Source organism: Salvelinus fontinalis, chromosome 2 (assembly GCF_029448725.1).
Source record: "Salvelinus fontinalis isolate EN_2023a chromosome 2, ASM2944872v1, whole genome shotgun sequence".
Classification (NCBI taxonomy): Eukaryota; Metazoa; Chordata; class Actinopteri; order Salmoniformes; family Salmonidae; genus Salvelinus; species Salvelinus fontinalis.
In genome coordinates, this window is record NC_074666.1 from 45,666,445 (window position 1) to 45,693,901 (window position 27,457).

General features: G+C 41.8%; 1 protein-coding gene across 8 annotated transcripts in view; it reads left to right on the top strand.

The window, feature by feature from the left end:
• Window positions 1-23,353, top strand: part of LOC129819649 (galactosylgalactosylxylosylprotein 3-beta-glucuronosyltransferase 1-like) — a 74,034-nt gene extending 50,681 nt beyond the window's left edge. For 2 of the 8 annotated variants that reach the window (XM_055876098.1, XM_055876088.1), the window contains 4 exons: window positions 15,303-15,487; window positions 16,135-16,655; window positions 17,025-17,321; window positions 18,346-23,323. In XM_055876098.1, the coding sequence (XP_055732073.1) occupies window positions 15,334-15,487; window positions 16,135-16,655; window positions 17,025-17,321; window positions 18,346-18,507 (1,134 nt within the window). In that variant the 5' untranslated portion in view covers window positions 15,303-15,333 and the 3' untranslated portion in view covers window positions 18,508-23,323. Of the gene's footprint in view, window positions 1-15,302; window positions 15,488-16,134; window positions 16,656-17,024; window positions 17,322-17,811; window positions 17,918-18,345 lie in introns of all 8 variants that reach the window. The other 6 variants (XM_055876124.1, XM_055876136.1, XM_055876145.1 and 3 more) reach the window with 6 other exon arrangements.
• Window positions 23,354-27,457: the final 4,104 nt, after the last annotated feature.

The window sequence follows — 27,457 nt, forward strand, 5'->3', positions numbered from 1 at the left end:
GTCAATGCAGGGACACATACCACCATTCTTCTTTCCCACGATGAAGAAACCCACACCAGCTGGAGATGTTGAGGTGCAAATGAAACCTGCTTCCAGCGACTCCCGGATAGCCAGCGATAGCCAGGGATACCCTAGGATAAGGGGATTCTCGGGAGCTGTGATCAAAAGAAAAATAAGTCTCTGAGTGATTCACCCTAACCTGCAGTATATTGGGCTTGGTCTGATATTCCACCTGGCCGGAGCCAATGGGATATCCATCGAGGGCTTGAATCTGCAGCGGGATGGGAGATTTCACGCATGGGATTTGTAATTCTCTGGCGAAGTCTTGATCAATGAAATTATTCGCGGCCCCAGAATCCACAAAGGCTTAAATCTGGTGCCGACGGTTGTCCCAGTGGAAGGTTGTGGGTAGTGACAGTGGGTAACTGCACAGCTCGTCAGGGTCTCCCCTTGTCCTGGCAAGCCCTGGCGTTTCCTGTCAGCTCTGGGCATGTAGCACGGAGATGGCCAGTGACCAGGGCCTCTGTATTCCACCCACTCTCGGCGGCGAGGGTGCGGAACTTGATGGCGAAGTCAACTTCTGGTCTGGCCCCTTGATGGATGTTGAACAGTTGGCTGGCCGCTTCTCGTAAGCCGACTGGTTGGTCGAAGACTTGTTGCAGCTCGGCAGTGAAGGCTAATATGGAGCTGCAGGATGGTCACTGTTGTTCCCACACTGCCATTGCCCACTCCAGGAACTTGCCCGAGAGTAGAGTCATGGACTGATTGGTGTGGAATGAGGAGGACTGTAGCTCGAACACCAGAGAACACTGAGTGAGGAACCTCTTGCATCCTCCCGGGTGGCCATCATACCGGTCGGGGGCTGGGATCTTGGGTTCCCGGTGCAGGTTCCCTGGAGGAACTTCTGTGACGCCTGTAGCACTGGGCAATGAGACTTTGGCATTGGCTCCTCCTGGGTTGAGGTTGGGCTGTGGTTGGAGGGAGTCGGTAACTGCCCGGAGGGTCTCTGATATTTGGGAGAGGTGTTCTTGCTGCCATCCCAGCAGTGCTCTTTGGTGGGTTACAACATTCTTGATCTGGTTGATCTCTGCTGGGTCCATGTTTAGGCAGAAGCTTGCTGTGACATGGTGAGGTTGGACCCAGGTGCAGATAAGAGACCAGACGAGGAATCAGTGGTTCAGGATAAACATAAAGACTTTACAGAGAAATGGTAGCCGCAGGATCACAGTACAGTAGAAAAACAACAAACACTAAGTCTCAAACTCAATCAGGAAACAAATGCACATGGGAAAAAATTCAAGCTTCTGCAAAGGACAACAGAAAACACATCTCTTTTTAACAGGGAAATCATAATGAGTAAATAGGACACACCTGAGCATCGTTAATGTCTCTAGGACGGTCTCTGCCACCCTCTGGTGACATTTTCTTGGTCAAATAGCCTTTACACAGCATGGAGGTGTGTTAGGTCATTGTCCTGTTGAAAAAAAGTGTTGTCCCACTAAGTGTGAACCAGATGGGATGGTGTATCGCTGCAGAATGCTGTGGTAGCCATGCTGGGTAAATGTGCCTTGAATTCTAAATAAATCACGACAGTGTCACCAGCAAAGCACCCCCACACCATCACACCTTCTCCTCCATGTTTCACGTGGGAACCACACATGATAAAATAATCCGTTGACGTACTCTGTGTCTCACAAAGACACGCCGGTTGAAAACAAAAATCTCAAATTTGGACTCATCAGACCAAAGGACAGATTTCCACTGTTCTAATGTCCATTGCTCATGTTTCTTGGCCCAAGCAAATCTCTTCTTATTATTGGTGTCCTTCAATAGTGGTTTCTTTGCAGCAATTTGACCATGAAGGCCTGATTCATAGTCTCCTTTGAACGGTTGATGTTGAGATGTGTCTGTTACTTGAACTCTGTGAAGCATGTATTTGGGCTGCAAATTCTGAGGCTGGTAACTCTAATGAACTTATCCTCTGCAGCAGAGATAACTCTGGGTTTTCCTTTTCTGTGGCGGTCCTCATTTTACCATAGCGCTTGATGGTTTTTGTGACTGTACTTGAAGAAAAGTTCTTGAAATTTTCCGTATTGACTGACCTTCATGTCTATACGTGATACCACCCCTACCTTGTCACAACACAACTGATTGGCTCATATGCATTAAGAAGAAAAGAAATTGATTCCACATGTGTCATTTCATAGTTTTGATGTCTTCACTATTACTCTACAATGTAGAAAACAACAATATTTTACATTTTCTGTTCCTAGTCTGTTTTTTTGTCTACTGCCATTTTCGTTTATATGCCAACCACAAAGCATGCAACGGGGTCTCAGAAGTGAGGCTAATGATAAATAGAAACACATTTTACAAACCTTAGTTGCCCATAGTTGTTTAAAATCACATGATGCACACCAGATTATGTCATCAGTGTCACTGCATTATGTCATTGGAAACACTTTGGGCTGGATTCAAATCATATCTCGGAAGTATCGCAGAAGATCCGGTAAGAATGTAAAGGTAATATCCGATTGAGCCGATATATGCAGCGTTTACCGTGATTGCAGTCTCGGTGAAGGCGGGAACATTGCCTTTAAATTTCAATGATACTTCTGCTAAAAAGATTTAATCGAGCCCTTTATCTTTTTTACTTCAAAACATAGAAACCTGCCGTTTTCCCATACTGTATGTTGACATGACTGATATTATACCATCAACCAGTTGAAAGCAGTGGTTTGGTGTTAAGATTGCAGGCCAATTCTCTTTCCAATTCTCTTAGCCCTGTATTGACGCTTTTCCTGTTTGATGGTTTGTCGTACGGCATGCAGGATTTCTTGTAAGCTTCCGGGTTAGAGTCCCGCACCTTGAAAGCGGCAGCTCTGCCCTTTAGCTCAGTGCGAATGTTGCCTGTAATCCATGGCTTCTGGTTGGGGTATGTACGTACAGTCACTGTGGGGATGACGTCCTCAATGCACTTATTGATAAAGCCAGTGACTGATGTGGTGTACTCAATGCCATCGGAAGAATCCCAGAACATGTTCCAGTCTGTGATAGCAAAACAGTCCTGTAGTTTAGCATCTGCTTCATCTGACTTCTTTTTTTTAGTCCGAGTCACTGGTGCTTCCTGCTTTCATTTTTGCTTGTAAACAGGAATCAGGAGGATAGAGTTGTGGTCGGATTTACCAAATGGAGGGCGAGGTAGAGCTTTGTATGCGTCTCTGTGTGTGGAGTACAGGTGATCTAGAATTTTTTTCCCTCTGGTTGCACATTTAACATGTTGATAGAAATTTGATAGAACTGATTTAAGTTTCTCTGCATTAAAGTCTCCGGCCACTAGGAGCGCCGCCTCTGTGTGAGGGGTTTCCTATTTGCTTATTTGCTTATACAGCTGACTGAGTGCGGTCTTAGTGCCAGCATCTGTCTGTGGTGGTAAATAAACAGCCATGAAAAGTATAGCTGAAAACTGATGTTGCATTAGGGATAGATCTTTCATAAAGTTTGATTCATAGTCATGTTTGTGTGTCTCAATCAGAGGTTTCCATTTGTAATCATGCTAGTAGAAAGAGGTCAGTGAGTCCATTCATTGCAGAACAACTTATTCTGATGCTAGAATGAAGGACTCCAGATGCCGGTGTGGCACTAAGTCATGTAGAAAAAGTTTTAAACAGTTGATTGGCAGGATGCTCTGTAATGTTAATTACCCTCCCCATATTCATAATACCTAATTAACAAAGGGACCCCATCATGACTCCTCTGGCACAATAATTAGGTACTGCACTGTTTGATCTCCCAGACTGAGGTTTATCCTCTTTAATCAACGATTAATTCCATCTAAAGAGCTACGATTAACATGCAGCCTACAGTATCTGTCTTGATCACACCCCGAAAGCTGAGGGGAATGAAAAGAGGCTTGCTGTTTTTTTGGTTGCATTAATTATCCCTTGTGTTTTAGTCAGAGATAGGCAGTGAATAAAAGACGAGTATTTGACTTATGGAATATATCCGACCTAGATGAAACTACAATCTCTGAGCCAATACGCTCTCTCTCTTTCTCTCTGGTTTCCTTTCATGTAGATGTATTTAAATGTGTTAACCGCACAGTGTTCCAACCAAAACAGTTGGCTGGTTGGTTTGCATGAGAAGGGCTGGACAGAATGAGGTAGCAGAAGTTTTTTGAGCCCAAAGAAATTATTTGAAGTCAAACATACTTGTGAGATAGTTCACCCAAAAGCCAATATGATTGTTTCCTTACCTTACCTGAAATATCGCATTAATTAAAGCAGACAGTACTGTAAAGTTATCTAAAATAAGATCTTCCTGCAGATTTTGGCTGTCCATACCCAGACGTCACTAATGGAGCATATCATGATCGAAGAAACACCTGGCATTTGTGTGCTTAACGCTCTGTATTTTGACAAACATCAGCCCAATACTGTTGGACCTTGCTATGGTCCTTTATGAGCTATAAATATATAACTAGGTGAATTCATATGATTCCTCATTTTCAGATCTAGGGTTTCTTGTCCTCCCAACTTCTCTCTTCACCAGCTGTCACTAGTAAAGTAGTAAAAATGTTGCACCAACTGATACTAGATCATCTGCACCGAGAGTGTACTACCTAGGCTATGAACCTGCACAATAACAATTTAAATCTGTAATCCTTAATCCACCCCTGTTTTTGCTAAAAAGTTAAGGGATGTGGCTGGAGAAATGTAAACACTCTCAAATTCATTAACAGAGCTATGGATGCAAGGACTGGCCATCCATGATATCAAATGTCTAGTTTTGTAGTTGGTTGTAGTTAGTTTTAACCATGTTTTGAGGTTAGACAGTGTTTGTTTACATTTAAGTTTACAAACATTGGAGTAAAACAAGCTTATATTTTGGGTGGGTTCTGATGGGGAACGACATTTGAACTAAGCTCATGAGATATTTATACGTTATATTCTTCAAGTATCTCTGGATATATTTCATACATTTTCAAGTCCAAAAATGGATGTAGGAACTAAGGATTAAACCACAGATGTCATTTGAATCAAGTAAATGTTTTATTTGTCACATGCTTCGTAAACAACAGGTGCAGACTAGTAATGAAATGCTTACTTATGGGTCCTTCCCAACAATGCAGAGAGGAAAATGTAGAAAATAATAATAACACGAGGAATAAATACACAATGAATAACGATAACTTGGCCATATGCACGGGCTACCAGTACCGAGTTGTGCAGGGGTACGAGGTAATTGAGGTAGATACTATGGCTTCAAAAAGTATTCACATCCCTTGACCTTTTCCACATTTTGTTGAGTTACTGCCTTGAATTTTAAATAGATTACATTTGTGTTGCTGACCTACACTCAGAGTAGAATTATGTTTTTAGAAATAGTTACAATTTCATTAAATGAAAAGCTGAAATGTCTTGAGTCAATAAGTGTTCAACCCCTTTGTTATGGCAAGCCTAAATAAGTTCAGGCGTAAACATTTGTTTAACAAGAAACATAAGTTGCATGGACCCACTGTGTGCAATAATAGTGTTTATCTGTAAGGTCCCTGAATTTCAAACACAGATTCAACCACAAAGACAATGGAGTTTTTCCAATGCCACGCAAAGAAGGGAACCTATTGGTAGATGGGTAAAAAATAAAAAAGCAGACATTGAATATCCCTTTGAGCATGGTGAATTTATTAATTGCACTTTGGATTATGTATTAATACACCCAGTCACTACAAAGATACAGGTGTCCTTCCTAACCCAGTTGTCAGAGAGGAAGGAAACTGCTCAGGGATTTCACCATGAGGCCAATAACATTTAAACAGTTACAGAGTTTAATGGCTGTGGTAAGGTAGAAAACCGAGGATGGATCAACAACATTGTAGTTACTCCACAATACTAACCTAAATGACAGAGTGAAAAGAAGGGAGCCTGTACAGAATAAAAACATTACAAAACATGCATCCTGTTTGCAGTAAGGTAGCGGTTGAAATGTACACAATTTTTACCTGGAGGAAAATGGAGGGTCATGCTTTTTCAATTTTCATTTCAGAGAGTTACGATTTTCTCCAGGTATCCCTCATAAATAACCTATAGTAAAACTGCAAAATAAAATCCTGAAAACATAAATGTTATGTCCTGAATACAAAGTGTTATGTTCAGGGCAAATCCAACACATCACAGAGTGCCACTCTTCATATTTTAAAGCATGGTGGTGGTTGCATCATGTTATGGGTATGCTTCTCAACATCTATCTATAACGACATGAATGAATGTTACTCTGAACTATCCATTCTAACCACGGCAGAGAGAGAAAGAGGGCAGACAAACTCTCCAACAGAAACAAACTTTTCAACAGAGATCCCGACGACACACTGAGCGTAAATATATATATTGATTGCAATTATTCCCGAATGAGTGATCGTTCATGTGCAAAGGATTAGCATTTCAATTGTTATAATTATCAACTTTGTAGTGTCTCATCTCAGTCTTTTGTCCACCAAGCCGCGATGCCGGTTTAGCCCACTAGGGCACATACCCTATTATTTCCTTGTAGCCATATCTACTGTTTGTTATGCATTTCTGTGAATTACTTAGTTAGTAAATAAAGGATTTAAGACAATTGATGTATGGATGACTCATAGTGAAGACTGGGTTCGTGCAGATAACCAACAATTTATGATGTTTGGAATGAGACTAACGTGAGGTAAATAATAATGAATTAATTCGAAGACTATTTGATCAGTGTAGGCGGTGCGTACTGGCGGCAAAGAAGTCAGGCGCAGGAGAGCAAAAACTGATTTCCAACGGCGCAGTTTAATAAACAAAACCACCTTAAACAGAACCATAAATCAATGGGTAAACAAAACCCGTTACACACCAGCATAACGTGCACAAGCACTACAATAAGCAATTCCAGACAAGGACATGAGACAAACAGAGGGTTAAATACACAACACGCAATGATGGAATTGAAACCAAGTGTGTGGGAAGACAAGACAAAACAAGTGGAAAATTAAAGGTGCCTCAGCGATGGCTAGAAGACCGGTGACGTCGACCGCTGAACACCGCCCGAACAAGGAGAGGGACCGACTTCGGCTGAAGTAAAATATCTGAATGTTATGTTAGGGAAATTATAACTTGGTAATCTGAATATTTTCCTTGGTGCCCCGACTTCCTAGTTCATTACAGTTACATGATTAATCAGTTTAATCGAGTAATAATAAGTATAGAGAGTTATTTGATAAATACGTTTTCAGTTTTAATGATGCCAAAGACACGACAGAGCCTAATGCTTCTTGGCTAGTTATTCATGAGTTTTAGTTTAGAAAACGATTTATCTGCAGAAGAGACAGTTACAGGGATGGTCAAAACAGCTTGCTTGCAAGTAGCAACATCAGGGAAACTGGGCTGAAAGGAGTGGTGCTTCAAATACAGCGTTCTGCAACATCTTTAATCAAGCCTCTCATTCTCCTTAATTGCCGGCCTTAACACGTTAAAGAAAGAGATGAACTGTATAGGAAGTTCTAGGGACAGGTCATCTGGATACTGGACATACAATGAATTGCCAGATGCAAACAGATTATCATCTGAGGGCTTGAACAAAAAAAGTTGTTTGCAATTTGAGCGAAACGGTATTTGTAGACAATGTATCTGATACGGTCTGGACCAAAAGAGTATGGCATGTCATACCGTTTTCAGCCTTTGGGACAAAGACTCCCATTGTTAGGGTGGAGAAATTAGCATCTTGTCATTACATACAGATCTCTGGTTTCAGCCTCTTGTGAATAGGAAAGGAAAGTTAGCAGGTGTTGGTGCATGGTCCATCTGACGTCTGCATTGTCCATGCAGCATTTATGCTGATATGTCCTCTGCAGAATTGATTGATGGACCTGCAAATTCAAAGCTGTTGTGAAGGAAGTTGTCAAGTTTGTGTTTTTACCAATCATGTCAATGCAGAGTTGTATGGAGCGCTCCGCATTGTTACACAATTTGAGAGGTGCACAGCATTGCGCTACAGAGCTCAATTTGGCCTCTGCCTGCCTCTGGAGGCTCCGCAATTGTGTCATACCATCCATACGGTGCGTCCGACCACATTTTCGGCTCAAGCATAAACTGGCTCTTAGAATGCTGGAATCCCCTAAAGTAAATTGATGTTTTGCCAAAATTATAGCCAGCATTTTCGGTAGAGCTGGTGACAATAGGTCTAGCTGATTGAGTTGCAGCTGTCACTGATAATCATCTAAAATATGTGTGAAGATAATGTGTCTTGAGTATAGGTTAAAATGTTGCAACAAGAAGAAGGGGAGGGGTGTGTGGCGAAGATATGGCGTGTCTCTCTCCAGAATCCATGCACTCCACTCTCCAGAATGTCTCCTGCTAATTATCGCACATACATTGTTTCATTGTGTGAATTGTTTGCTCTTTGATTGCTTATTTTTTTTATCAATGACCAAAGGCGTCTGACTTTAAATTAAGTACAGAGTCATGCAATATTTGATATTGTCACGGCTGGTGTAAGAATGGGACCAAGGCGCAGCGGATGTTGAGTTCCACATATTTAATTCAAAGAGAAACTTAAACAAAACAAAATATAACAATAAACTAACAACTAAACGTGACTACGTGGTGCACATGCACAAACAATATCCCACAAACACAGGTGGGGAAAAATAGCTACTTAAATATGATCCCCAATTAGAGACAACGATTACCAGCTGCCTCTAATTGGGAATCATACAAAACACCAACATAGAAAATATAAACTAGAACACAACATAGAAATTATAAACTAGAATACCCCCTAGTCACGCCCTGACCTACTACACCATAGAGAAACAAGGGCTCTCTATGGTCAGGGCGTGACTGATATAGAGTCTTTATGGATGTGTTATGAATAACCGAAAGTGTCTCACTTCAAACTAGGTATTACAGGACACTACATAAAGTGTAAAAAAAGTCTATTAAGTTTCTACTGATTTATGAAGGTTCTGTCATCATCTGCAGGTTACTGTAGTGTGTGAGAGGTATTTAAATGGATTGATGGACCTGCAAAGCTTGCGATTGTGTGTGTATGTATCAGAACCAAGAGGATTTTGAGTTGTCCAACCTGACACTACAGCACAAGGTATTCATCTTCTGTTCCAATGCTGGAGACCAGGGCTTGATTACAACCTGTTTCAATGGTGTCAACATTTTGTGGCTGATCTTTCAGCGGGGAAGTGGGTAAATGTGTAAAAAACCTGACTGGGCCCAGCACCACGCAGTATTGCTCTCTTTTGTTGTGTGCATGTTTGTGTACAGTTAAATAAGAATTTGTTCTTAACTGACTTGCCTAGTTAAATAAAGGTTCAATTAAAAAAATACTGAGGAACTTGGTTCCAGAAGAAAGACATTTCTTTAGGTTGTGGACTTTCATCAAGTTAAGTGTTACTTAGTGTAACGTCGTCCCCAGGCTATTGAACGCACAGCACATTTAAGCCTGGGATATCAACCATTCAAAGTTGGCCTTAGTGTGAGTGACCATAGAATTCTATAAGAGTGACCTTACTGAGTAAAGTATGTCATTTTGTCACGACTTAACACAGTCAAAAAGTCATAATTATTTCCAAACCCTGCCATTTCGAAAATTTATCTTTTTAAAATGTGATATTCATTCTAACCCTAATTAATGAAGGCCAAGTTTGATGCGTTGGTCCAACAGACCTTCCGCGTATTTGGACGGAAATGTCTGGGAATGAGATTAGGTGTAATGTGACTAACATGACATCACTGTAGAGCGTTTGCCATCCTTCAGTACGTCACCCTTTATAAAGTACATGTTTATATCATATTCGACATAGTGGATTATGTCACATTTGATATTGGTGATTATGTCACACAGTTATGCCACATTTATGAACCCTTTATAAAGCATGACATAATGTTATAGATGCTTTGTAACAGTTATGTATTGCTTATGAAGTCATTATGAAGGCTTTATGATGTCTTTATAAGCTGAAAGAAATTTAAAGCTGGGCCCAGATTTTTATGATTAACAACGTGACAATGATTTTGAGAAACTAAAATGTTATTATTGAAATTAAACTGTTCCACGAAAATGCTCATATAAAAATAACAATAACTGGCATGCAGATCGGTATAAATAGTGGGCTTAATTGTAGGCTTCCCCAAACTTCAAACTCATGAGCTGCCTATAGTCTTTACTATAAGACCCATTAAAAAAAGGTGGAGGCGCAATCAACGGTCCGTCCAACTGATTCGTTCTGGCGCCGGGCCCTGCAGAACAGTCCATTGGGTGGTGGGCCATTCTTGGTACACACTGGAAACTGTTGAGTGTGAAAAACTTAGCACTGTTGCAGTTCTTGACACAAACCGGTGTGCCTGGAATCTACTACCATACCCCGTTCAAAGGCACTTAAATCTTTTGTTTTGCCCATTCACCCTCTGAATGGCACACATACACAATCCATGTCTCAATTGTTTCAAGGCTTAAAAAATGCTTATTTAACCTGTCTCCTTCCCTTGATTTACACTGATTGAAGTGGATTTAAAAAGCGATCATAGCTTTCACCTGGATTCACCTGGTCAGTCTGTTATATTTACATTTGAGTAATTTAGCAGATGCTCTTATCCAGAGCGACTTACAGTTAGTGCATTCATTTTAAGATAGCAGGGTGGGACAACCACATATCACAGTAAAAGTAAGTACATTTTTCCTCAATAAAGGAGCTATGAGCAAAGTCAGCACTAGTAAGGGGGTTGAGGAGGTGTGTCAGGGGGGGTGGGATTATTTAAGATACTGTTTGAAGAGGTAGGGTTTCAGATATTTTTGGAAGATGGGCAGGGACTGCTGTCCTAGCTTCAGGGGTAATCTGGTTTCATCATTGGAGAAGAGCTTGGACTGGGCTGAGTGGGAGCTGCCCTCCTGTCAGGGTGGGACGGCCAAGAGACCAGAGGTGGCAGAATGGATGGAGTGCTTGGGGTGTAGGGTTTGAGCATAGCCTGAAGGTCGGGAGGGGCAGTTCCTCTTGCTGCTCCGTAGGCAAGTACCATGGTCTTGTAGTGAAAAAGAGCAGGTGTTAATGTTTTGTATACTCAGTGTATAATGCACATTGTCTCAGGAAAGTCTGGGTTGGCAATATCCAGTATAGGAAAGGTGAAAACGTTTGCACACAAAAAAAGGAGGAATTCAGGAGACCAGGGGAGTCTCTCAAATTGGATTTAATTTGATTTAATTGAATTTACCATGAATATTGCAGACCATTTTTTAGTAGGCTATTAGCCAGACAAACCCGCTGAGTTCAATAATAAATAGTGGCTGGATTTATCCTCAAGTCGACTACTTCTTTCCTCATTGTTAGATTATTTGATGTGTAATTTTTTATAAAACATGTTATAAATAGCAACTAAATAGCAGCTAAATACAGTATACAGTATACTGTACATTATGCATACACTGCATAATGAAACAATCCCTAGTAAGCTAGTGTTTTGAGAAAGCGCGAGGATGGGTCATGCAGGACAGTTGTATATTCCAAAAAATCTATTGGTAGCTGATTAGTATGCGTTTGCATCAAACTTTTATTTTATATCTGAAATGTTTGAATTTCCAACTTTAATTACTAAACAAGTAATTACATTGTTGCCAGCAGTATAAAATGGCAGCATTGCGACACCATGTATAGCTTTGTGAAATGTTAGGCTTAACATGAGAAAATTACAACCAAATAGGCCTACCAATACACATTTATCCATTAGCTAAAGCAAAGCTATACATGCCATAGCACAACTGAAAGCCTATCAACAACTGAAAGCCAATAGGCATGCAGCTGCATAGACATGTCTCAATTTCAGCACCATGGACAGCGATAGGTAGTCTATATTTTGTGTGGCTGACACATTTTATTTTAGGGAGGGGGAAGGGGGCCAAACGCCAACCTTGCGGGAGTCCAGATAAACTGCGTTACGCCAGTGCTCTGACACCACCTGGTATAGAGGTCCTGGATGGCAGGGAGTGATGTGGACACCGAGGAACTTAAAGCTCTCAACCCTCTCCACTACAGGCCTGTCGGTGTGGCCCTGAGGGGCTCACATGTTAAGGATCAGTATGGCGGATGTGTGGTTGCCTACCTGCACCACCTAGGATGGACCGTCAGGAAGTCCAGGATCCAGTTGCAGAGGGAGGTGTTCAGTCCCAGGGTCATGAGCTTAGTGATGAGCTTGGAGGGCACTATGGTGTTGAAGGCTGAACAGCATTTTCACATAGGTGTTCCTTTTATCCAAGTGGGAAAGGGAAGTGTGGAGTGCAATAGAGATTGCATCATGTGGATCTGTTGGGGTGGTATGCAAATTGGAGTGGGTCCAGGCTGTCTGGGATGATGGTGTTAATGTGAGCCATGACCAGCCTTTCAAAGCATTTCATGGCTACAGATGTGAGTGCTACGGGGCGATAGTCACTTAGACAGGTTACCATGTTGTTCTTGAGCACAGGGACTATGGGGGTCTGCTTGAAACATGTAGGTATTACAGACTGGGCCAGGGAGAGGTTGAAAATATACTTGAACACACTTGCCAGCTGGTCAGTGCATGCTCTGAGTACTCGTCCTGGTAATATGCCCCACGGCCTTGTGAATGTTAACCTGTTTAAAAGGTGCTACTCACATTGGCTACGGAGAGCAAGATCACACAGTCGTCTGCAGTGGTGGAAAAAGTCCTCAATTGTCATACTTGATTAAAAGATACCTTAATAGAAAATTACTAGTCGTAAAAGTGAAAGTCACCCAGTGAAATACTACTTGAGTAAAATTCTAAAAAAGGTGTTTGGTTTTAAATATACTTAAGTATCAAAAGTAAATGTAATTGCTCAAAAATAAAAAGTACATTATTTTCTTTAGGAATGTAAAAGTTGTTAAAAATATAAATAGCACAGTAAAGTACAGATACTCCACAAAAATACTTAAGAACTTTACACAACTGGTCGTCCGGAACTGCTGGTGCTCTCATGCATGGTTGAGTGTTGTTTGTCTCGAAGTTAGCATAGAAGGCATTTAGCTTGTCTGGAAAGCTTGCATCACTGGGCAGTTTGCATCTGGGTTTCCCTTTGTAATCTGTGATAGTTTGCAAGCCCTGCCACATCCTACGAGCATCAGAGCCGGCATAGTAGGATTCAATCTTAGTCCTGTATTGCCGCTTTGCCTGTTGGAGGTCGTAGCAGGATTTCTTATAAGCGTCTGGATTAGTGTCCTGTTTCTTGAAAGCAGAAGCTCTAGCCTTTAGCTCAGTGCAGATGTTCCCTATAATCCATGGCTTTTGGAAGGGATATGTATGCAAGGTCACTGATGCACTTATTAATGAAGCCAGCATCGGTTTGTGATGGGAAATAGGCTGCTACGAAAAATGTAAATAGTATGGTCTGCAGCTTATTATGAGGTATTCTAACTCAAGCGAGCAAAAACTCAAGACTTACTTAACATTAGAGATCGCACACTAGCTGTTGTTAACGGTTATAAACACCCCTCGCCCTCTCAGCTTACCCGAGACTGGTGTCTGATCTTGACGATGCATGGAAAAGCCAGTGAGGTGTATATATCATCCATGTCATTGTTCAGCCACGACTCCGAAACATAGGATATTACAGTAAAAAAAAAAAAAAATCAGATCATTAGCAATGTGAGGTATTCTTTATGTAGCGTTCCAGCATGCTTTTCTATAAGGTAGAAATTTTAAAAAGCTTGCAGCTGTCTGACCTATTTTCTGGTGTGCAATGGCTTTGATGGGAAAGCAGGTTTCTTAGCAAACGCTTTATCTTTGCAGAACTAGACTCGGAGCGACAGCTCCTTATTAATGGAGGGTTAAGCATGTGGCTAATCCACACGTGATCACCCATTAGATGGCGGCTACTGTAGCTTTACCACGGGTCAACCCCTCCATTCTCTGACTATGAGCTGGCTAAATATACAGTGCCTTTGGAAAGTATTCAGATCCCTTGACTTTTTACACATTTTGTTACGTAACGGACTTATTCAAAAATGGATTACATTTTTTTTCAATCCTCAGCAATCTACACACAATACCCCATAATGAAAAAGATAAACGTTTTTTTTTGTTGAAAATGTATTAAAATAAAAAATGGAAATACTATAGTAACATAAGTACTCAGACCCTTTGCTATGAGACAGATGCATCCTGTTTCCATTGATCATCCTTGAGATGAAGCCATGAGGTCAAAGGAATTGTCCGTAGTGCTCCAAGACAGGATTGTGTCGAGGAACAGATCTTGGGAAGGGTACCAAAAAATGTCAGCAGCATTGAACACAGTGGCCTCCATAATTTTTAAATGGAAGAAGTTTGGAACCACCAAGACTTCCTAGAGCTGGCCACCCGGCCAAACTGAGCAATCGGGGGAGGAGGGCCTTGGTCAGGGGGATGTTTGTCAGTGGAAAGGACTGGGAGACTAGTCAGGATTGAGGGAAAGATGAATGGAGCAAAGTACAGAGATCCTTGATGAATACCTGCTCCAGAGCGCTCAGGACCTCAGACTGGGGCGAAGGTTCACCTTCCAACAGAACAACGACCCTAAGCACACAGCCAAGACAACGAAGGAGTGGACTCGGGACAAGTCTCTAAATGTCCTTGAGTGGCCCAGACAGAGTCCGGACTTGAACCTGATCGAACATCTCTGGAGAGACTTGAAAATAGATGTGGAGCATCCAATCTGACAGAGCTTGAGAAGATCTGCAGAGAAGAATGGGAGAAACTCTCCAAATACAGGTGTGCCAAGCTTGTAGCGTCATACCCAAGACTTGATGCTGTAATCACTGCCAAAGGTGCTGCCCAAAGTAATGAGTAAAGGGTCTGAGTACTTATGTAAAATGTAATTTCATTTCATTAGCAAAAATGAATCAAAACCTGTTTTTGCTTTGTCATTATGAAGTATTGTGTGTAGATTGATTTAAAAAAAGAATCCTCATCAATTTTAGAATAAGGCTGTAATTTAACAAAATGTGGAAAAAGTCAAAGGGTCTGAATAGTTTCCAAAGGCACCGTAGTCTGTTTGAAAAGTGGAGGATCGCTGTCCCCCATTCTTTAAGTTCAACGCTTTATACTGAAGCCATTGTTCAGAAATCCATCCATAAATAACACCTGGTATTTACCTTCAAGGCACAATGTCTAAAATATTCTGCTGTTAAGGTTCTCAATTAATGATAAAAAGGCCACCCATTGATTATTGAAGAATATTACTAATAAATGCTACATGAGCTTAGTATAATTGTGTTACCTTTTCTGAACCAAAAATGTGTGTTGCAGGTAATGACGTGGCTCAGGTTTGACCCCGGAGATGCCGAAGAGACGAGACATTCTGGCCATCGTGTTGATCGTGTTGCCTTGGACGCTACTTATCACTGTTTGGCATCAGAGTGCCATCACCCCTCTGCTAGCTGCTCGAAAGTGTAAAGGTCATTCCTCAATTTCCCCATGTAGGGGGTTTTATGGTTAGTCTCTTGAGTAGAGGAGCACGTTTGGTTTACTTATATCTATGCTTATTCTGGGATGCTCCATTTAATATAGTACATTTAAAATACATGATTAAAAGAACGTCTACACATGATTTCCCAGCTTAATTTTTTACATTTTCCCACCACTTAACTTTTTATCAGAATATGCTGCATTTTCTATTGCAAGACTTTTAACACAATGGCAAAAGGTATTTGTTCATAATGAGCTGAACACTTCATCAGTGTATGAAAAAAATATTGTCATTTTGTGAGAGCGTGGCATGAGGCCACTATCAATTTGAGCACTATCAGTAGAAAATTGATTGTCCACAATATTAATTTCTCAAATCGGATTCACACCTTTAACTGAATCATATTAGTCTGACATTTAATTCATTACTTTATAAGTTAGTGATGAGTATATTATGTTTATTACAAGGAGATTATATGTCTAACAAAAGAGTATGGAGTTAGATTTCAGAACGACACGTTCATTAAACCTTTTGACTGAAATCTAACTACAACAGACTAAGAAGACTATTTGCAAGATTAGATGCCTCCTCTCTCTCTACGAAGGCCATCTCTATGGAAACGTCCAGTTCCTATAGAGTCTATAAGCGTTTATTATACCAAAAACTTCTCAGATGACAGACATGAGAGTCGGCGAGACTCCCGGAACACCTTCACCCTCAAGGCGTCCTGCACCTCAGAGAACAGCAAGGACATTGTGGAGGTTGTGCGCACCGAGTACGTCTACAGCCGCCAGCCGCCCTGGTCTGATGTCCTCCCCACCCTCCACGTCGTCACCCCAACCTACAGCCGGCCGGTCCAGAAGGCAGAGCTGACCCGTTTGGCCAACACCTTACTCCACGTGCCCAACCTGCACTGGATCCTGGTTGAGGACTCTCAGCGAAAAACCCCACTAGTCACCAGGCTCCTTCAGGAAACAGGCCTGAACTACACCCACCTTAATGTGGAGACACCCAGGAACTATAAGCTGCGTGGGGACATGAGGGACCCCAGGATACCCCGGGGAACCATGCAGAGGAACCTGGCTCTGCGCTGGCTTAGAGAGACCTTCAACTCCAACAACAGCAACAGCCAGCCTGGTATCGTCTACTTTGCAGACGATGATAACACCTATAGTCTGGATCTGTTTGAGGAGGTGAGTGGAACAAGGAGAGATGTTGTGCAGTACAGAATTGTTTTCTCTTTAGCTACCAAAACAGGCAAAATGTTTGGTTTCAGTGCGCACTAGTATAATTAAATAAAGAGCATGGCTCCTTACAATATGCCACTAGATAAATGCACAGCCTCAACACATAGGCATCACTTGACACCTGCCTTCAACAAAGTTTATAAACATGAATTCTGATATTTCAATATGATACAAATTAAAATAGCTATTTCCTCACATAAAATCATATTTCGGAAAATGAATACTTATTGATCCTTCTCCACCCATAGAATTACATAGAGCACTAATATCATAGGATCTCCATGGGCTCTACTCTCTCTCTCCTTCCTCGTCTAGATGCGTTCAACAAGGAAGGTGTCTGTGTGGCCTGTAGCCTTTGTGGGCGGCCTGCGGTACGAGTCCCCTAAAGTCAATACCCTGGGCAAGGTTTATGGCTGGAAGACTGTGTTTGACCCCAACCGACCCTTTGCCATAGACATGGCTGGGTTTGCGGTGAACCTCCGCCTCATTCTCTTTAAGCCTCAGGCCTACTTCAAGCTGCGGGGAGTCAAGGGAGGATACCAGGAGAGCAGCTTACTGCGGGAGCTGGTCACCCTCAGCGACCTGGAGCCCAAGGCTGCTAATTGCACTAAGGTAAGGAACTAAGAGTTGTCCTGTGTGGCTCAGCTAATAGAGTATGTTGCTTGCAATGCTAGGGTTGTGGGTTTGATTCCCACTGGGTCAGACTGGTCTCATAGATGTAACATAGTAAATGAAAATCCAGCACAGTCAAACTAGTATGATTTGTTTAATATGGTTACATAAGACAGAATGTTACTTCAGGCAAAAATTAAAGAAAGGTGGTTGGTCGCTGTGGATGGTAGCCGTATAATGCAAATGTCAGGCAACCCAAAGGTTGCGTGTTCGAAACTCCTCGCGGGCAACTACTTACATGTTTTGCTTCTTTGCAACTACTTAGCATGTTAGCTAACCCCAACCTTAACCCTTTACACCAACTCCTAGCCTTAACCCCTAAGCCTAACCTCTAGCCTAGCTAACATTAAAGCGGTATAAAAATGCTTTCAACTACTTTCAACTAACTTTTCCACCCTTTTTACTTGAACCTCCCGCCCGCCCCAAACAGGTACTTGTGTGGCACACTAGGACAGAGAAGCCTGTCCTGGTGAATGAGGGAAAGAAAGGATTTACGGACTCCAACGTGGAGATATGAAACTTATTTTGGAGCACAGGTAATAAGAAAGTTATTGGGTCTGGGATTAATTAAGTTTGCAAAATTCCGGTACCTTTCCCAAAGTTCCCAGATTTTGCAGATGTTACCGGAATTTCGCAACCCTATGTCTGAGGGCCAACCTGGCTTTCTGAACCCCTGTGAGCTTATTATTTCCACTAAAGGTTTTAATATTGTATTATTATTCATAGTATAAAGCTTTGCCGAATCTGTCTGAATTTGTATAACAGGGATGTTATGATTTCATCTCATAACTTGACAGAAGATCCCTACAAAAGATGGATAGTTTTATTAATGTGGTTTTGTCTTTAGTTTCTTCTCATTTGCCTAAACTATTCTCTCCGTGGTTGGTAGTAATGATGGAATAATTGTTGATTACGTATTTTCTTTACACATCTCCTAAGCCAATATACCATTGTGTTATTGCAGGTTATATATGGCTGGGATTCCAAACAGACTGACAAAAGACAAGCTCCAGGCAAGCAGGATCAGGGTGAAATATATATTTACTGTAATACGACTGTAAAGGGAGTCAGACAGCCTTATTGTCTACTACAAGCATTACACAGCTACGTATCAATACAGGCATAGAATATCAAAGCACAGATTCATGGAGGATGGTGACACTGTACCTAGCTAAGCGCTTATCTGATGCATCAATGGAAGACGCCCACAAGGAGCTCGCCAGTCGCCAGAGTGCAACTTAAAACAAAAGACTGTCGGCGGTTCAGACAACAGGATGGCTTCATACAGTGGTCAACAGGAAGCGTCCTTAACCCAGCTGACACAAACCAACATGATCGTAACCAGGCACTGGACCAAACTGAATCAATCAGGGGCCCCGAATGGCTTTTGTCTGTTGGTGATTAGGCTCCTTTTGTTGTGGAGCGGACTGTACTTGGGGTGCAGAACAGAGCTGGATAAAGTAGGTCTTGTCTGACTGGAGTCAGCATTGACTGACAGACTGATCTGGAGAGGACATGAACCCTTCCCACATCCCATTGTAAAACACTAAGCTATTCAGACAGCTCTGCTCCCTCAAACCTATCACTAATTAGAACACGTCTCACACACATACACGTCTGCACACAAACATCCGCACGCAGACACGCACAGAGTAATCAGTGTAGGAACATTGATTTAGCATAACCCCCGTACTGTAATGCCAGCTTTTATTTGCTGTTGCACATCTTTTACTGATCATATAACACTACTGATTTATATCAGCACTTTAAGATCAGGGTCTGTTGTCTGTTACAGTTTCTCAATCACATACAAGCATTTTTGTTTAACAATCGATTTTCAAAACAGAGTTCACAAGACAGAACTCTGTGGCTTTTTTAGCAAAACAGTAAATGGTTGCCTTACCGAAATGTAGTTGCCTTCTCAAAATATAAATACATTAAATCAAAACTAAAATTGTACATTCAAATTTGCTAATAAATTCATCAAAACAACACGACTGCCTGCAAAAAGATGAACACAACCATACTTATCTCGAGTCCAAGTAGACACGAGAAAAAAATCTCAGTAGATCAATACATGTTCCTTGCAGTTACTAAATCATGATGATCAAAATTGTAAGTACAACTATCCAAAAGTGCAGAATTATGTGCAATTACTCTCCTTTTATGCATATTTCACCAAACAATTTCATACACATTAAATCAAATATATTCCTGATAAGAAACAAAATAAGCACATTGTGTGCAGGATTCATCAGTATAATCACAATCCAATTCCATTCCATAGTCAATACATAACTATGAGCAAACCAGGCTTTGTAGACTCCATTGGCGCACAGAAACACAATCCAAAATAGAAATAAGGAAAGGTGAATACAATGGAAGAATACAACTGGTATGAATGTATAGGGAGGCCTCAAAGCAAAACCTCTATAATGGAAGGTCACAATGTTGGAGAGGATAACTTAGGAGTAACCCAACTTTATCTGCATCCCTACAGTATGTGTACATGGTATGACACTGATGGGGTGATTTAGAATTTCATGCAGTAGTATTTACTGATTGCCAGAAACAGTGAACACAATTGCACACCTTTCTCTTCTGAAGAATACAATGTGTTAATATTCTGTGACCAAAACACTTAAGTGAATATTGTATTTACCAATGACATTTGTACTTAAAGTTTTGCAAAAGGTGGTCTAAGAATTCCCAGAAGATACCGACCCTACCATTACTCTTGTTTACACTAATTTGCACTGTTGTGTGAATGCAATCATAATTACATTAAGACACTGTGAAGCCAGCGCAAGATATGGGTTGGAAAACATACCTCGGTGCAGGGATGGGATATGCCACTGTACTCCAAATTTTACCTTTATAACAATAGGGTCAGTATCTCCTGGAAAGTCTAACATGGAACCCAAACCAGCTGTGTGCGTGCACCATCGTGCATAAATAAATTTTGTCCCCCCACACCAAACGCGATCACGACACGCAGGTTAAAATATCAAAACAAACTTTGAACCAATTATATTAATTTGGGGACAGGTTGAAAAGCATGAAACATTTATGGCAATTTAGCTAGTTAGCTTGCACTTGCTAGCTAATTTGTCCTATTTAGCTAGCTTGCTGTTGCTAGCTAATTTGTCCTGGGGTATAAACATTGAGCTGTTATTTTACCTGAAATGCACAAGGTCCTCTACTCCGCCAATTAATCCACACATAAAACGGTCAACCGAATCGTTTCTAGTCATCTCTTTTCCTTCCAGGCTTTTTCTTCTTTTGACTTTATATTGCGATTGGCAACTTTCATAAATTAGGTGCATTACGGACACTGACCTCATTCGTCTTTCAGTCACCCACGTGGGCATAACCAATGAGAAGATGGCACGTGGATAACTGCTTCTATAAACCAATGAGGAGATGGGAGAGGCAGGACTTGCAGCGCGATCTGCGTCAGAAATAGAACTGATTTCTATTTTAGCCCTTGGCAACGCAGACGCTCATTGGTGCATGCGAGCAGTGTGGGTACAATAATTGAATAACATAGATTTATTTTGCAATGCTCGCGCACGCGACGCGAGCGGTGTGGTCAGCCTGTAAGATATGCAAGTCAGGTACACCAGCAAAAAATTCATCAGAAGTTCTGTAAATGTATTTGAGCATTTGATCATTGATGTTCTGCTATAGTTTGTTTCAACACCGATCCAAAAATTCCTTGTATGCGATTGAGAAAAACTAATTTTGGAGTGAAATACCCATCACATTTTTTCACCTCACCAACAGACAATAGGTAAGGACATTTGCCAATGAAACTAGAGCTAGTCAATTAAATATGATTATTTCACAACACATACTACATCAGTCACAGGATAAATGCCTTCCCTTGATATGCCATTTTCTAACCAGTCTGGACCCCAAATGGCACTTAATGATTTTTGATCTGATATTCAAAAGAAAACAGAGGGAATGTCTGCTTTGTAAACAACCACTGCAATTACACAAATTTACCCCACATGTCAATGTCTCTTTTGGTTTCCTTGTTTGACATGGTTTATTGCGACTAATGGCTGATATTTAAATTTTTGTTCAAACATAGCATTGGTTTCCCTTTTTATAAAGAAAATTCCTATACAGTCCTGGTCTCAGGGAAGACCAAATTGCCAATATGGTACATGATAAATGTCACAACTGAAGCTGACCAAGCTTGTCAATCAGTGGTCAGATGATACAGGTGTAATGTTCCGTCCTCCGTCCTCTCACCCGGCACAGCCAGAAGAGGACTGGCCACCCCTCATAGCCTGGTTCTCTAGGTTTCTTCCTAGGTTTTGGCCTTTCTAGGGAGTTTTTCCTAGCCACCGTGCTTCTACACCTGCATTGCTTGCTGTTTGGGGTTTTAGGCTGGGTTTCTGTACAGCACTTCGAGATATTAGCTGATGTACGAAGGGCTATATAAAATAAACTTGATTTGATTTGATTTAAGATCCGCCCCTTTTTTTTTGTTGCCTAAAATGACATACCCAAATCTAACTGCCTGTAACTCAGGACCTGAAGCAAGGATATGCATATTCTTGATACCATTTGAAAGGAAACATTTGGAAGTTTCTGGAAATGTGAAATGAATGTAGGAGAATATAACACATTAGATTTGGTAAAAAGATAATACAAAGAAAAAAACTTGTTCTTTTGTACTATCATCTTAGAAAGGCCATATGTATTATTCCAGCTCAGGCGCAGTTTAGATTTTGGCCAGTAGATGGCAGCAGTGTTTGCAAAGTTTTATACTGATCCAATTAACCATTGCATTTCTGTTCAAATGTGCCCAAATGTGCCTAATTAGTTTATTAATCACTTTTCAAGTTCATAACTGTGCACTCTCCTCAAACAATAGCATTGTATTCTTTCACTAATAGCTACTGTAAATTGGACAGTGCAGTTAGATTAACAAGAATTTAAGCTTTCTGACAATATCAGATATGTCTATGTCCTGGGAAATGTTCTTGTTACTTACCTTGTGCTAATCGCATTAGCCTACGTTAGCTCAACCGTCCTGTGGGGGACCCAACAATCCTGTAGAGGTTTAAGAACAAACTCTTATTTACAATGACGCCTACACCGGCCAAAGCCGGACAACACTGAGGCTCTTGAGTGGCGCAGTGGTCTAATGCACTGCATCTCAGGACTCGAGGTGTCACCACAGACACCCTGGTTTAATTCCAGGCTGTTTCCCAACCGGCTGTGATTGGGAGTCCCATAAGGCAGCACCCAATTGGCCCAGTGTTGGCAGGATTTGGCAGGTGTAGACAGTCATTGTAAATAAGAACTTGTTCTTAACTGACTTGCCCAGTTAAATAAAGGTTAAATAAATAAGTTAAATAAAGGTTAAACAAAAAATAGTGTGCTGCCCTATGGGACTCCCAATCATGGCCGGTTGTGATACAGCCTGGAATTGAACCAGGGTGTCTGTAGTGACGCCTCTAACACTGCGAAGCAATGCGCATGACCGCTGCACCAGTTCAGAATGCTTTCATTTACATCATGACACACACAGAAAGTGATGATTTGTTAGTCTACACAATGATTCCAGTTGAAAATATGTTTTGTTTTGTTAGGCTGGGATATTTAGTTCTAACTCCTTTTTTCAATAAATAAACCCCAGTTTGCATGACATTTCATGTCAATAAAATGGAAAAAAATATTCTTCTCAAGATGGATGAGGTGAGTTACCCCCATACAATGTACTGCACTCAATGTGAAAATGCGATCCACTCATTATTATTGTCTATCAAAAGTACAGTAGCATGGGAATGCAGTCACTGAATGTCCACAGCCATGCCCAGATCAGGAGTCTCTTCAAACATCTTACAGTCAGCTTCCTGCTCCTCAAACACAATGAGCTGCATGATGATGATGAAGAAACAAATAAAGGTAACTAAAAGATAGAGACTAAGTAAACAACTTTGTGAAACTAAGACTTGTCATGAGCATGTGTTAGTGTATTATCTTTTCATTATGATTCTGACTGAGTGCTTGTAGTGAGTCTTACCTGGTTTACTCCACTGTTGAGAAAAGGTCGTGGGAGGTAGTGTTTGCTGGGGGGCCGATAAACCAGTGGCGCCCCAGGTTCAACCCATTGATGAGACTGCCCCTTTGCCCCAACCCTGCAAACAATACCATAGGCACAGTGGTAGACTTACTGTATCAACTGCATCAGGCCTCACATCATCAATGCTCCAGCTCGATGTGTGTGTGGGTAGATGGATAGATAGTGTAATGGCGCTGAAGGAGATGGCTACCGTTTTACAGGCTCCTAACCAATTGTGCTAGTGTGTGTTTTTTCGCATTATTTGTAACTTATTTGGCACATAATGTTTCTGCCACCATCTCTTATGACCGAATAGAGCTTCTGGATATCTGGACAGCGATTACTCACCTCGAACTGGACAAAGATTTTTTTTCTTTAACGAGTCGGATGCGAAGGATTTACTTCAGACACCCGACAAGGCCCAAATCCGTCATTCGCATGAAGAAGAGACGGAGATATGGGGGACATTGGTCGAGGTGCCTTGTAAGGATCTGACGGCAAGTGGGTAATCTGCCTCTACCGTCAGTCCTATTAACCAACATACAATCATTGAATAACAAAATGGATGAGCTACAATCACGAATATCCTACCAACGGGACATTAAAAACTGTTTCACCGAGTTGTGGCTGAATGACGACATGGATAACATACAGCTGGGGGGGTTTTCGGGTCCATTGGCAAGATAGAACAGCTGCCTCCGGTAAGACAAGGGGTGGTGGTCTGTGTATATTTGTAAACAGCTGGTGCACAAATCTAAAATTAATGAAGTCTTGAGGTTTTGCTCGTCTGAGGTAGAGTAACTCATGATAAGCTGTAGACCACACTATTTACCAAGATAGTTTAACATCAATATTTTTCGTAGCTGTCTATTCACCACCACAAACCGATGCTGGCACTAAGACCACACTCAATGAGCTGTATAAGACCATAAGCAAACAAGAAAACACTAATCTGGATGCGGCGCTCCTAGTGGCCGTGGATTTTAATGCAGGGAAACTTAAATCCGTTTTACCTCATTTCTACTAGTATGTTAAATGTGCAACCAGAGGGAGAAAAAAAATCTAGACCGCTTTTACTCCACACACACACAGAGACATGTATAAAGCTCTCCCTCGCCCTGCATTTTGCAAATCTGACCATAATTCTATCCTCCTGATTCCTGCTTGCAAGCAAAAGCACAGAAGCACAGCCACAGAATCACAGCTGCGAGCTTCCCAGTGACAAGCAGAACAGACGAGCTAAATAACTTCTATGCTCGTTTCGAGGCAAGTAACACTGAAGCATGCATGAGAGCATCAGCTGTTCCGGACGACTGTGATCACGCTTTCCGTAGCCGATGTGAGTAAGACCTTTAAACAGGTCAACATTCACAAGGCCGCTGGGCCAGATGGATTACCAGGACGTGTACTGCAAGCAAGAGCGGACCAGCTTGCATGTGCATTCACTGACATTTGCAACTTGTCCCTGACTGAGTCTGTAATACCAACATGTTTGAAGCAGACCACCATAGTCCCTGTGCCAAAGAACACTAAGGTAACCTGCCTAAATAACTACCAACCAGTAGCTCTCACGTCTGTAGCCATGAAGTGCTTTGAAAGGCTGGTCATGGCTCATATCAAAACCATCATCCCAGAAACCCTAGACCGACCCCAACAGATCCACAGATGATGCAATCTCTATTCCACGCCACACTGCCCTTTCCCACCTGGACAAAAGGAACACCTTTGTGAGAATGCTATTCATTGGCTACAGCTCAGCGTTCAACACCATAGTGCCCTTGAAGCTTATCACTAAGCTAAGTACCCTGGGACTAAACACCTCCCTCTGCCACTAGATCCTGGACTTCCTGACGGGCCGCCCCCCAGGTGGTAAGGGTAGGTAACAACACATCTGCCATACTGATCCTCAACATGGGGGCCCCTCAGGGGTGCGTGCTCAGTCCCCTCCTGTACTCCCTGTTCACCCATGACTTCATCGCCAGGAATGACTCCAACACCATCATTACCTACACACCAGTGGTAGGCCTGATCACCGACAACGATGAAACAGCCTATAGGGAGGAGGTCAGAGACCTGGCCGTGTGGTGCCAGGACAACAACCTCTCCCTCAATGTGACCAAGACAAAGGAGATGATTGTTGACTACAGGAAATGGAGGACCGAGCACTTCCCGATTCTCATCGACGGGGCTGTAGTAGAGCAGGTTGAGAGCTTAAAGTTCTCAACCTGCTATCATGGTCCAAACACACCAAGACAGTCGTGAAGAGGGCACGACAATGCCTATTCCCCCGCAGGAGACTGAAAAGATTTGGCATGGGTCCCCAGAGCCTTAAAAAGTTCTACAGCTGCACCATCGAGAGCATCCTGACTGGTTGCATTACTGCCTGGTATGGCAACTGCTCGGCCTCCGACCCCAAGGCACTACAGAGGGTAGTGTGTACGGCCCAGTACATCACTGGGGTCAGGCTTTGTGCCATCCAGGATCTCTATACCAGACAATGTCAGAGGAAGGCCCTTAAAATTATGAAAGACTCCAGCCACCCTAGTCATAGACTGTTCTCTCTGCTACCGCACAGCAAGCAGTACCGGAGTGCCAAGTCTAGGGTCAAAAGGCTTCTTAAGGTCTTGTAAGTAAGCATTTCACTGTAAGGTCTACACCGTGTGACAAATACAATTTTATTTGATAAGTCAAAGTAGAGGGATGGTTATAATTCCAGCTAGATGGGAAGACGCTCACCTGCATTGCCAGGATGACCCATGACCATTACCAAGTGAAATTGGGATATCAACTCAGACCTGGCCTGAACAATAAGTACAGTTCATTTGTTCTCACAGCCTGGTATAAAAAGTTTTAAATACTTCTTATTGTTCATGAACATATTTTCCCATTGATCTGATCTCTCCCCATTTTCTTCCTGCCTATTTCTCCTTCTTCTCTCTCTCTCTGCAGATTGTTCAGATGCAGGATTATGTCAGTATGTTTGTGTTCCTCCCTGATGAGGTCACTGCCATCTCTTCCCTGGTGGAGGAGAGCCTGACGGCCGAGTTTGTTCAGCACCTCTCCATGACACTTAAGCTTCTGAAGGTGGCCCTCAAACTGCATTCCTAGAACTACTTCACTGACCTGCTGCCTCTGTTCACTGGCCATGTGACATGAGGTTGGACCCAGGTGCAGAGTCTTCACCTGAGAAAGTCATGTTAAAATATGTCAGTTATCCCGTAAGAGCTTTTGTGCCTAACGCACAAAGGTGTTTCAGATGCCAAACTTATGGTCATGTTGCAGCAGTGATTCCGAGATGTAAGAAGTATGCAGGAGGGTATGGGACAAAGGAATGTGTAGGATCAGTGGAAAAAACTGAGTGTTTCAATTGTAGGGGGTGCCCATGTTGCTGGGGATCATAAGTGCCCAGTGCAAGAGAGACAAGTTGAGGTTGCCAGGGTTAGATTATTACAGAAGGTGTTGTATACTGAGGCAGTGAAGAGAGCAGAGGATGATGGGTCAAGGGTGAGCAGTAGGCCGAGGCCACTACAGAGTAGAGGTCGACCGATTATTATTATTCAACGACGATACCGATTATTGGAGGACCAAAAAAAACAATTAATCGGCCAATTTTTATATATATATTTGTAATAATGACAATTACAACAATACTGAATGAACACTTATTTTAACTTAATATAATACAAAATAAAAAATCTATTTAGTCTCAAATAAATAATGAAACATGTTCAATTTGGTTAAAATAATGCAAAAACACAGTGTTGGAGAAGAAAGTAAAAGAGCAATATGTCCCATGTAAAAAAGATAATGTTTAAGTTCCTTGCTCAGAACATGAGAACATATGAAAGCTGGTGGTTCCTTTTAACATCAGTCTTCAATATTCCCAGTTAAGAAGTTTTAGGTTGTAATTATAGGAATTATAGGACTATTTCTCTCTATACCATTTGTATTTCATATACCTTTGACTATTGGATGTTCTTATAGGCACTAT